General features: G+C 47.0%; 1 protein-coding gene across 1 annotated transcript in view; it reads right to left on the bottom strand.

Annotated features, from left to right (window-relative positions):
* Positions 1–4,117: 4,117 nt before the first annotated feature.
* The window catches only part of tfr2 (transferrin receptor 2), a gene marked incomplete at both ends in the record, with an annotated part of 13,994 nt that continues 5,611 nt past the window's right edge, over positions 4,118–12,500 (bottom strand). Inside the window, 3 exons of the mRNA XM_079295791.1 lie at positions 4,118–4,272; positions 4,801–5,144; positions 9,298–9,515. Coding sequence (XP_079151917.1) covers positions 4,118–4,272; positions 4,801–5,144; positions 9,298–9,515 — 717 coding nt within the window. The remainder of the gene's footprint in view (positions 4,273–4,800; positions 5,145–9,297; positions 9,516–12,500) is intronic.

The raw sequence follows: 12,500 nt of genomic DNA, 5'->3' as shown, positions 1-12,500 counted from the left end.
CCCTTCGGTCTGTACTACAACGACTACAACCCCCGTCTGTCTAGACTACAATACCCTTCCATCTGGACTACAACCCCCTATTGCCCGATTGATGGGACTACAACACCCACAATCCCCTTCTGTCTGGACTACAACACCCACAATCCCCCTCTGTTGCATTGGAACGTTTTGGCTAAGCAGCAACAAGGTGAACCTGCAGCTGAACACATCTCTTTGTGAGCAAAAGGCTATGGACTACATTACCCACAGTTCCCAGCTCCAGCGAAGGATTACACCATCAACAAATATCTTCAGCACAAAAAGGACTACATTACCCACAGTTCCTAGCTCAAGATCTTCTAGCCACATTTCCTGGCTCTGGGTCTCTTTTGGACCACAGGCCCCATGATTATCTGCTCCTGAACCACACCCAGCTGAGGGGCGGGGCTAAATGTGGGGGGCGGGGTCTGTCCTGACTCCATTACCCACAATGCTCCTGAACTGGTTTCTGATGGTTCCAGTGGGTCTTTTAGACTGAATATCAGGGTCATGTGAATAATTCTAATAATTATTACAATAAAATGAATCCTAACTAAGAAAGATGTAATATCTCTCTCACACACACACACACACAGTGACACACACACACACACACACCGTAACACACTTATATCTGAATATTCATTACCCTGTGACACACGCACACACATTAACACACACACACCGTAACACACACACACACATTAACACACACACACCGTAACACACTTATATCTGAATATTCATTACCCTGTGACACACACACACACATTAACACACACACACAACGTAACACACACACACACACACACACATTAACACACACACACAACGTAACACACACACACCTGAGGTCGTCTTTTCTTTCTGAGCACTGACAGAAACACTTTATTAAACTTATATCTGAATATTCATACCCTGTGACACACGCACACGCACACACACACATTAACACACACACACCGTAACACACACACCGTAACACACACACACACCGTAACACACACACACACAGTGACACACACACACAGTTGGAGTATCGACTGACTTGTTGTAAAATGAATAATTCGTTCTAAATGAAATTGAAATGTTGAAATAAATTCCTGATAAAACCTGAACGTGTTTGATTGGTGCGTCGATGACGTCGTGTGTTGAGAGGGGGACACTTTTAACTGTAACACCGCTGAACATCTGAACACCGACAGATTTAAAGTGATTATCAACTTTTATTTCAGACTCTGAGTCCATATCGTATCAAACAACAACAACAACAACAACAATATATAAAATACAACAACAACAACAACTACAACAACAATATATAAAATACAACACGAGGACACAAGTGTGATCATTGCAGTGAAAACAAGTCACTCGTTGAACATCCAGACATTTGTTCCAATGTTTCCAGAAACAAGAAGCATCTCTTGTGTCGCGGTGTTGATCAGTTCAGGCTTTTATAATAATTACATGTTGGAAGCTGAACATTACGACTCACACAGGACTCACACTCGTCCATCCTGGAAGCTTGAGTAAGATTCTAAAGCATCATTAAATGGAGCGGAGTCTTCTTCATGCTCCACAGCTGGGCTGTATACAGCGAGTACAGGCGGCTCTGCAGAGCTGCTTCAACATCTGTACACATGTGAAGTTTACATGTCAGCATATAGCGTGAGCATACAATATGCAACACTGCCGCTGCACATCGTCATCATCATGAGGTCATTCCTGATGATGTCACCCAAATATTTCATTTTGTGCAGCACATTTAGCTCTTGACCTCCATAAAGAACGAGGGAATCTATCTTCTGATCCTGCACATCATACCGTGAACCAGCGCTACGAGGAGACAGGACCACCAACCATCAGCGTACATCAGATCACAAGACTTTCCCCACCATGCATCCTGTCTCACACTCTTTAGTTTTCTACAGATCATCCACATATCGATTAAGAAGAGCAGGTGACAGTATTCCACCTCGCTCGCATGGTTAGATGTGAATACCAAAAGTGCAAAATCCGTCCAGTATGAACGGACCCCTCGCTCTGTAGCGTGATAAACTATTGACCATTAATTCCATCAAAAGCTTGAGATGCATCCAGGAAACACACACATTGTCGAGTTCCGTCTCCTGTACTTACCCTGAGGAGGTGGTCTCAGGGTCTCAGGAGGCTAATGACGCCCTGCAGGACTGCTTTGAGTCTACAGAGTGGGGTGTGCTGTGTGGACCACACGGGGAGGACCTCAACAGCATGACGGACTGCATCACGGAACACATTAAATTCTGTGAACAGCCATTCCATCCCGGACTGTACGCTGCTTTCCCAACAATAAACCTTGGATCACCAGTGACCTGCAAGTTCTTCTTAACAAGAAGAAAGCAGCGTTCAGGTCTGGGGACAGGGACGAGCTCAGGACAGTCCAGCGTGACCTGAGGGTGAAGCTCAGGGAGTGCAAGGACTCCTACAGGAGGAAGCTGGAGGCCAAACTCCAGCAGAACAACGTGAAGGAGGTGTGGACGGGATGAAGCAGATCACCGGCTTCAAGGTTGGACGGAGACAACCAGGGGGCTCCCTGGAGACCAACGAGCTAAATGGTCACTTCAGCAGGTTTAGCTCAGAGCCCTCATCTGTCTCCTCCACACACCACACCTCCCAAACACCTCCCCCTCTGTCCCCCTCTGTCCCCCTCTGTCCCCCTCTGACCCCTCTGACCCCCTCTGCCCCCCATGTCCCCCTCTGACCCCCTCTGTCCCCCTCTGTCCCCCTCTGTCCCCCCTGTCCCCCTCTGACCCCTCTGTCCCCCTCTGACCCCTCTGACCCCCTCTGTCCCCCTCTGTCCCCCCATGTCCCCCTCTGACCCCCTCTGTCCCCCTCTGTCCCCCTCTGTCCCCCCTGTCCCCCTCTGACCCCCTCTGTCCCCCTCTGCCCCCCCTGTCCCCCCCTGACCCCCTCTGTCCCCCTCTGACCCCCTCTGTCCCCCTCTGTCCCCCCTGTCCCCCTCTGACCCCTCTGCCCCCCTGTCCCCCTCTGACCCCTCTGTCCCCCTGTCCCCCTCTGACCCCTCTGTCCACCTCTGACCCCTCTGTCCCCCTCTGACCCCTCTGTCCCCCTCTGTCCCCCCTGTCCCCCTCTGTCCCCCTCTGACCCCTCTGTCCCCCTCTGACCCCTCTGTCCCCCTCTGTCCCCCCCTGTCCCCCTCTGTCCCCTCTGTCCCTCTGGTGAGCGGCATGGACTCAGAGCCCTCCACTTCTAAGTTCCTGGAAAGCGTCCCCTCTGTCCAGAGATCAGAGACATTGTTCTGCTGGAGCTGTTGGGCCTCGTGCTCTGTTCATTCCTTTCATGAACAGAATATTTAAATCGGTTTCTTGTGTTCACTCTGGACCACGTCTTGCTTTTCCTGATAAAACCCAGTTTTTAAAAGCTTCTCTCGCCTGTAGATGGAGTTCAGACACATTCGTTCCATCCTGGCCCACGATGATGTTGTTCGGCCCTTTTTTCACAATGTTATCACACATTAGGCAAAGATCACGAGTTTCACTGTTAATGTTGCACACAGAATTGCATCCAGTGGTGATTCAGCGTGACTTCCTCTCTCATCAGTTTGTGAGTTGCAAGAAATCATCTTCTGTGAGCTCGGACCATCTGTAACGTGTTGTTCACGTTATCATTACTGGTCCACTCAGGTAGACTCAACATGTGATGTCACAGACAGGTAAGTGATCTGTTGTAGCCGCTCATACAGCATCGCAACATCGGTGGCAACCCGGGAGACGTGGAGGCAAGATTCAGAGACAAACAGGAGACTCAGAGACAGAAAGTGTCTTTCATCAACAGGGTCGGGTCAAACTCAAAGGATTCCTGCCGGTCGGGGTCTTTGGCCTTCGGTCTACACCCAGCGTGAGACGATTCCTCCGTCCTGTTTGGGCAGAGAGGAGAGAGGAGAGTCTGCTGAAGCTCCTCTCCAGAGGTTCCATGGATCCTTGTATCCTCTGCCTGTCTGTCTGTCTGTCTGTCTGTCTGTCTGTCTGTCTGTCTGTCTGTCTGTCTGTCTGTCTGTCTGCTGCTTCACAGCCCTGGGAACATCTGCTCCTTGCAATTAGCTGATGGGCTGCAGGTGTGACCGCTGCCATGTGCCTATTGGCTGCAGCACCTGCACCGGATAGTAGACTCCCTCTATCCCCTCCCCCAACCGGAGCTCGGGGATCCGCCTCCTGTGCCGTGTCGGCCCCTCCCCCTGGTTTGCCACACATCCTGGAGACAGTCATGAGCATCAGCTGTACACATACAGTCATCCACTGCTGAATGTGGAGCTCTTTACTGGCAACTTGACTTCACTGGAAAGAACCAACTTGCTATCTTGACAAAATTGCATGAGGTGTCCCAAACAGGGAGTTATTATCTGAGATATCAGCGTTCATATCGCCCACAACAGACATGCTTATATGCTCTCTCTGATAAAAGAACTTATAAAAGCGAGCCGATGAAGGTATTCATCCTCATTTTGAGCACTTTCATGAGGAGTGTAAACAAAAACATTGTTATTATTACAACTTTAACTGCTGTGCAGCAGTCCACCTCTAGTCTAATCACACACCCCCCCCAGTGTGTCAGAGTCCAAGTCGGGCGAGAATTCTGTCGCGAATCCACTCACCAGTTGAGTCTTTGTAGTTTGTATGTTCCCCAGCACTGGTTCCAACAATACCGGTAGACTTCTTCTTTCTGGAAGGATCTGGCCGGGCTCTGTGCTGTTTCAGTCGTCTGCTGAAGTCCCTCTCGTACTACACGGCTCCACACAGGAGACATGGCCGCGGCGTTTTCCCGCTCCGCATTCCAGGCTCCCTCCGTTGCGCCGGCATCCAGGACCGAGGGTCCAGGGCCGAGGGTCCAGGGCCGAGGGTCCAGGGCCGAGGGTCCAGGACCGAGGGTCCAGGGCCGGCGCTACACTCCTGCTCGGTGCCTCCTCGTTATCCTGAGCAATGGGTGCTACCCCTCTGCTGAGGTCAGGTTGCTCCAGGACCGAGGCTCCATGTACCTGAGTTACACCTTCCATGCCCCGGCTCGGTGCCTCCTCGTGGACCCGGCGAATCAGCGGACCGCTTCCGCCCAAGCTCGGCTGCTCAAACCTGCATGTGTTGGTTTATATCCGCTGTTACCACACGGAGACCCTCGCAGACATGTGTCTGCACACACAGCATGTTTCATGTCCGTGCTGAGACCGAGCAGGCGAGAAACGTGTTGAAAACCACCGGCGATCGTTCGTCTCTGTCATGAGACACAAAGCGAGGGATGTTCTCAGCCTCATGAAGTCCTTTCAAACAACTCTTGATATTATTTGCGTCCTTTTGTGCCCCTGATGTGCTACAAAGCGTTGACTGGAGCTTCAAAAGAGTTTAAAAAAAACTTTCTTTGAACTCTCAATCCGATCCGACCCGAAATGGTTCACAGCTAACAAAATAATATCGTCCTGACTCAGTTTTCATTTTGATGACGATAAAGTTTAAAAGTTCATGTTCCACAATGATTTTGCCATCATTAGCCGCGTAGGTCTCTGGTTTAATTCGAGGTCTACTCCGCCATCTTGGATATCTGACGTCAGCGTGTCTGTAGTCAGTATCCACAGACTGATGAGAGCATATAGGAGCTAGCATGCTAAGCTAGCTACCTGGGCTCACCTTCCTCCTCATTGGTCGACGCTGGAGATTGAAGTACAATATAATTAAAATGAAGAGTGTAGATGACTGCTGTGCTCTGATTGGTCATTAGAGGAGCAGGAAGCTGTTGCAGTGCATTTAATGAATCATGAACATTACACGATTTAACCACTAGAGGGCAGCAGTGTTACACCATTTAATGAATCATGAACATTACATGATTTAACCACTAGAGGGCAGCAGTGTTACACCATTTAATGAATCATAAACATTACATGATTTAACCACTAGTTATATTGTAGGGACAGATTGAGAGAGAGAGACAGAGAGACAGAGAGAGATAGAGAGAGAGAGAGGAATCGGAGGCGAGGGGAACGTTGGGGAGAGACCGGGAGAAGAAATCGAGCCAGAGTCAGAGGAAGATGAGACGGAGGAGACTGGGAAAAAAAGAGGAAATATGATGAAAAGTATGTGTGTCTGGGCTTCACTTGGATTGGCAACGCAGATTCCCCAAAGCCACAGTGCGTGGTGTGCAGTGAGGTTCTGGCTAACAGTCTGAAGCTCTTATTTACGTCACCACCTGAACACCAAGCATGCCAGTGCAAGTCAAAAGCCCCTTACATTGTTTATATCCAATCATTGGAGGAGTTACAAAACAGCCCAAAACAACTGGAGTCTCATTCATGTGTTGGTCTATAAATGACGCACTGCGGGCTTCATATCTGGTCAGAAAGAGGATAAATATACTGCACACAATCACTGAAGACCTGAGCTCACCAGCTGCCACAGAGATGGTGGAATGTATGATTGGAGAGAAAGAAGCAAAAAAGTAGTGTGTACTAGTGTGTACTAGTGTGTACTAGTGTGTACTAGTGTGTAGTAGAGTGTGTGTTGTGCAGTAGTGTGTACTAGTGTGTACTAGTGTGTAGTAGAGTGTGTGTTGTGCAGTAGTGTGTATTAGTGTGTACTTGTGTGTAGTAGTGTGTACTAGTGTGTAGTAGTGTGTGTTGTGCAGTAGAGTGTACTAGTGTGTAGTAGTGTGTAGTAGAGTGTGTGTTGTGCAGTAGTGTGTATTAGTGTGTACTTGTGTGTAGTAGTGTGTACTAGTGTGTAGTAGTGTGTGTTGTGCAGTAGAGTGTACTAGTGTGTAGTAGTGTGTAGTAGAGTGTGTGTTGTGCAGTAGTGTGTACTAGTGTGTACTAGTGTGTAGTAGTGTGTACTAGTGTGTAGTAGTGTGTGTTGTGCAGTAGTGTGTATTAGTGTGTACTTGTGTGTAGTAGTGTGTACTAGTGTGTAGTAGTGTGTGTTGTGCAGTAGAGTGTACTAGTGTGTAGTAGTGTGTAGTAGAGTGTGTGTTGTGCAGTAGTGTGTACTAGTGTGTACTAGTGTGTAGTAGTGTGTACTAGTGTGTAGTAGTGTGTGTTGTGCAGTAGTGTGTACTAGTGTGTAGTAGTGTGTAGTAGAGTGTGTGTTGTGCAGTAGTGTGTACTAGTGTGTACTAGTGTGTACTAGTGTGTACTAGTGTGTAGTAGAGTGTGTGTTGTGCAGTAGTGTGTATTAGTGTGTACTTGTGTGTAGTAGTGTGTACTAGTGTGTAGTAGTGTGTGTTGTGCAGTAGAGTGTACTAGTGTGTAGTAGTGTGTAGTAGAGTGTGTGTTGTGCAGTAGTGTGTACTAGTGTGTACTAGTGTGTAGTAGTGTGTACTAGTGTGTAGTAGTGTGTGTTGTGCAGTAGTGTGTACTAGTGTGTAGTAGTGTGTAGTAGAGTGTGTGTTGTGCAGTAGTGTGTACTAGTGTGTACTAGTGTGTAGTAGTGTGTACTAGTGTGTAGTAGTGTGTGTTGTGCAGTAGTGTGTACTAGTGTGTAGTAGTGTGTACTCGTGTGTAGTAGTGTGCAGTAGTGTGTACTAGTGTGTAGTAGTGTGTACTAGTGTGTACTAGTGTGTAGTAGTGTGTGTGTTGTGTAGTAGAGTGTGTGTTGTGCAGTAGTGTGTATTAGTGTGTACTAGTGTGTAGTAGTGTGTACTAGTGTGTAGTAGTGTGTGTTGTGCAGTAGAGTGTACTAGTGTGTAGTAGTGTGTAGTAGAGTGTGTGTTGTGCAGTAGTGTGTACTAGTGTGTACTAGTGTGTAGTAGTGTGTACTAGTGTGTAGTAGTGTGTGTTGTGCAGTAGTGTGTACTAGTGTGTAGTAGTGTGTAGTAGAGTGTGTGTTGTGCAGTAGTGTGTACTAGTGTGTACTAGTGTGTAGTAGTGTGTACTAGTGTGTAGTAGTGTGTGTTGTGCAGTAGTGTGTACTAGTGTGTAGTAGTGTGTACTCGTGTGTAGTAGTGTGCAGTAGTGTGTACTAGTGTGTAGTAGTGTGTACTAGTGTGTACTAGTGTGTAGTAGTGTGTGTGTTGTGTAGTAGAGTGTACTAGTGTGCAGTAGTCTGTACTAGTGTGTACTAGTGTGTAGTAGTGTGTGTGTTGTGCAGTAGTGTGTACTAGTGTGCAGTAGTCTGTACTAGTGTGTACTAGTGTGTAGTAGTGTGTGTGTTGTGTAGTAGAGTGTACTAGTGTGTAGTAGTGTGTAGTAGAGTGTGTGTTGTGTAGTAGAGTGTACTAGTGTGTAGTAGTGTGTAGTAGAGTGTGTGTTGTGTAGTAGTGTGTACTAGTGTGTAGTAGTGTGTAGTAGAGTGTGTGTTGTGTAGTAGTGTGTACTAGTGTGTAGTAGTGTGTAGTAGTGTGTACTAGTGTGTAGTAGTGTGTAGTAGTGTGTGTTGTGTAGTGGAGTGTACTAGTGTGTAGTAGTGTGTACTAGTGTGTAGTCAAGTGTGTGTTGTGCAGTAGTGTGTACTAGTGTGCAGTAGTGTGTACTAGTGTGCAGTAGTGTGTACTAGTGTGTAGTAGTGTGTACTAGTGTGTAGTAGAGTGTGTGTTGTGCAGTAGTGTGTACTTGTGTGTAGTAGTGTGTACTAGTGTATAGTAGAGTGTGTGTACTAGTGTGCAGTAGTGTGTACTAGTGTGTAGTAGTGTGTACTAGTGTGTAGTAGAGTGTGTGTTGTGCAGTAGTGTGTACTTGTGTGTAGTAGTGTGTACTAGTGTGTACTAGTGTATAGTAGAGTGTGTGTTGTGCAGTAGTGTGTACTAGTGTGTAGTAGTGTGTACTAGTGTGTAGTCGAGTGTGTGTTGTGCAGTAGTGTGTACTAGTGTGCAGTAGTGTGTACTAGTGTGTAGTAGTGTGTACTAGTGTGTAGTAGAGTGTGTGTTGTGCAGTAGTGTGTACTAGTGTGCAGTAGTGTGTACTAGTGTGTAGTAGTGTGTGTGTTGTGTAGTAGTCTGTACTAGTGTGTCGTAGAGTGTGTGTTGTGTAGTAGTGTGTACTAGTGTGTGTGTTGTGTAGTAGTGTGTACTAGTGTATAGTAGAGTGTGTGTTGTGCAGTAGTGTGTACTAGTGTGTAGTAGTGTGTACTAGTGTGTAGTCGAGTGTGTGTTGTGCAGTAGTGTGTACTAGTGTGCAGTAGTGTGTACTAGTGTGTAGTAGTGTGTGTGTTGTGTAGTAGTGTGTACTAGTGTGTCGTAGAGTGTGTGTTGTGTAGTAGTGTGTACTAGTGTGTCGTAGTGTGCAGTAGAGTGTGTGTAGAGTACACGTCCCCCCTCAGGGCGTTGGCGGCCCCCTGTAGCGTCCAGGTGAAGAAGGCGAGTTGTCGTCTGAAGCGTTTCTCGTCGAAGCGTTTGGGGTCAGAGGTCAGGAGGCTCAGGTGCTCTCTGAGCGCGCTCAGAGTGAGGTCACCACGACCGTGGATCACATGACGGAACGGCGTCTCTACCACGGACACGTACTGAGACAGGAAGTAGTACTCCACCTGTATACACAGGGTACACAGAGCAGTATCAGTTTGCAGTACTTGTACCCTGATGATGCGTGTGTTGTAGTACTTGTACCCTGATGATGCGTGTGTTGTAGTACTTGTACCCTGATGATGCGTGTGTTGTAGTACTTGTACCCTCATGATGCGTGTCTTGTAGTACTTGTACCCTGATGATGCGTGTGTTGTAGTACTTGTACCCTCATGATGCGTGTGTTGTAGTACTTGTACCCTCATGATGCGTGTGTTGTAGTACTTGTACCCTCATGATGCGTGTGTTGTAGTACTTGTACCCTCATGATGCGTGTGTTGTAGTACTTGTACCCTCATGATGCGTGTGTTGTAGTACTTGTACCCTCATGATGCGTGTGTTGTAGTACTTGTACCCTCATGATGCATGTGTTGTAGTACTTGTACCCTCATGATGCGTGTGTTGTAGTACTTGTACCCTGACGATGCGTGTGTTGTAGTACTTGTACCCTCATGATGCGTGTGTTGTAGTACTTGTACCCTCATGATGCATGTGTTGTAGTACTTGTACCCTCATGATGCGTGTGTTGTAGTACTTGTACCCTCATGATGCGTGTGTTGTAGTACTTGTACCCTCATGATGCGTGTGTTGTAGTACTTGTACCCTCATGATGCGTGTGTTGTAGTACTTGTACCCTCATGATGCGTGTGTTGTAGTACTTGTACCCTCATGATGCGTGTGTTGTAGTACTTGTACCCTCATGATGCGTGTGTTGTAGTACTTGTACCCTCATGATGCGTGTGTTGTAGTACTTGTACCCTCATGATGCGTGTGTTGTAGTACTTGTACCCTGACGATGTGTGTGTTGTAGTACTTGTACCCTCATGATGCGTGTGTTGTAGTACTTGTACCCTGATGATGCGTGTGTTGTAGTACTTGTACCCTCATGATGCGTGTGTTGTAGTACTTGTACCCTGATGATGCGTGTGTTGTAGTACTTGTACCCTGATGATGCATGTGTTGTAGTACTTGTACCCTGATGATGCGTGTGTTGTAGTACTTGTACCCTCATGATGCGTGTGTTGTAGTACTTGTACCCTCATGATGCATGTGTTGTAGTACTTGTACCCTCATGATGCGTGTGTTGTAGTACTTGTACCCTGATGATGCGTGTGTTGTAGTACTTGTACCCTCATGATGCGTGTGTTGTAGTACTTGTACCCTCATGATGCGTGTGTTGTAGTACTTGTACCCTCATGATGCGTGTGTTGTAGTACTTGTACCCTGACGATGCGTGTGTTGTAGTACTTGTACCCTCATGATGCGTGTGTTGTAGTACTTGTACCCTCATGATGCGTGTGTTGTAGTACTTGTACCCTCATGATGCGTGTGTTGTAGTACTTGTACCCTGACGATGCGTGTGTTGTAGTACTTGTACCCTCATGATGCGTGTGTTGTAGTACTTGTACCCTCATGATGCATGTGTTGTAGTACTTGTACCCTCATGATGCATGTGTTGTAGTACTTGTACCCTCATGATGCGTGTGTTGTAGTACTTGTACCCTCATGATGCGTGTGTTGTAGTACTTGTACCCTCATGATGTGTGTGTTGTAGTACTTGTACCCTCATGATGCGTGTGTTGTAGTACTTGTACCCTCATGATGCATGTGTTGTAGTACTTGTACCCTCATGATGCATGTGTTGTAGTACTTGTACCCTCATGATGCGTGTGTTGTAGTACTTGTACCCTCATGATGCGTGTGTTGTAGTACTTGTACCCTCATGATGCGTGTGTTGTAGTACTTGTACCCTGATGATGCGTGTGTTGTAGTACTTGTACCCTCATGATGCGTGTGTTGTAGTACTTGTACCCTCATGATGCGTGTGTTGTAGTACTTGTACCCTCATGATGCGTGTGTTGTAGTACTTGTACCCTGACGATGCGTGTGTTGTAGTACTTGTACCCTCATGATGCGTGTGTTGTAGTACTTGTACCCTCATGATGCATGTGTTGTAGTACTTGTACCCTCATGATGCATGTGTTGTAGTACTTGTACCCTCATGATGCGTGTGTTGTAGTACTTGTACCCTCATGATGCGTGTGTTGTAGTACTTGTACCCTCATGATGTGTGTGTTGTAGTACTTGTACCCTCATGATGCGTGTGTTGTAGTACTTGTACCCTCATGATGCGTGTGTTGTAGTACTTGTACCCTCATGATGCATGTGTTGTAGTACTTGTACCCTCATGATGCGTGTGTTGTAGTACTTGTACCCTCATGATGCGTGTGTTGTACTACTTGTACCCTCATGATGCGTGTGTTGTAGTACTTGTACCCTGATGATGCGTGTGTTGTAGTACTTGTACCCTCATGATGCGTGTGTTGTAGTACTTGTACCCTCATGATGCGTGTGTTGTAGTACTTGTACCCTCATGATGCGTGTGTTGTAGTACTTGTACCCTCATGATGCATGTGTTGTAGTACTTGTACCCTCATGATGCGTGTGTTGTAGTACTTGTACCCTGACGATGCGTGTGTTGTAGTACTTGTACCCTCATGATGCGTGTGTTGTAGTACTTGTACCCTCATGATGCATGTGTTGTAGTACTTGTACCCTCATGATGCATGTGTTGTAGTACTTGTACCCTCATGATGCGTGTGTTGTAGTACTTGTACCCTCATGATGCGTGTGTTGTAGTACTTGTACCCTCATGATGTGTGTGTTGTAGTACTTGTACCCTCATGATGCGTGTGTTGTAGTACTTGTACCCTCATGATGCATGTGTTGTAGTACTTGTACCCTCATGATGCATGTGTTGTAGTACTTGTACCCTCATGATGCGTGTGTTGTAGTACTTGTACCCTCATGATGCGTGTGTTGTAGTACTTGTACCCTCATGATGCGTGTGTTGTAGTACTTGTACCCTCACGATGCGTGTGTTGTAGTACTTGTACCCTCACGATGCGTGTGTTGTAGTACTTGTACCCTCACGATGCGTGTGTTGTAGT

The sequence above is a fragment of the Melanostigma gelatinosum genome (genome assembly GCF_949748355.1).
Source record: "Melanostigma gelatinosum genome assembly, chromosome: 23".
In the NCBI taxonomy this organism is placed as follows: Eukaryota; Metazoa; Chordata; class Actinopteri; order Perciformes; family Zoarcidae; genus Melanostigma; species Melanostigma gelatinosum.
The sequence above is the reverse complement of the archived record's forward strand: the minus strand, read 5'-3'. Positions and strand labels throughout refer to the sequence as shown.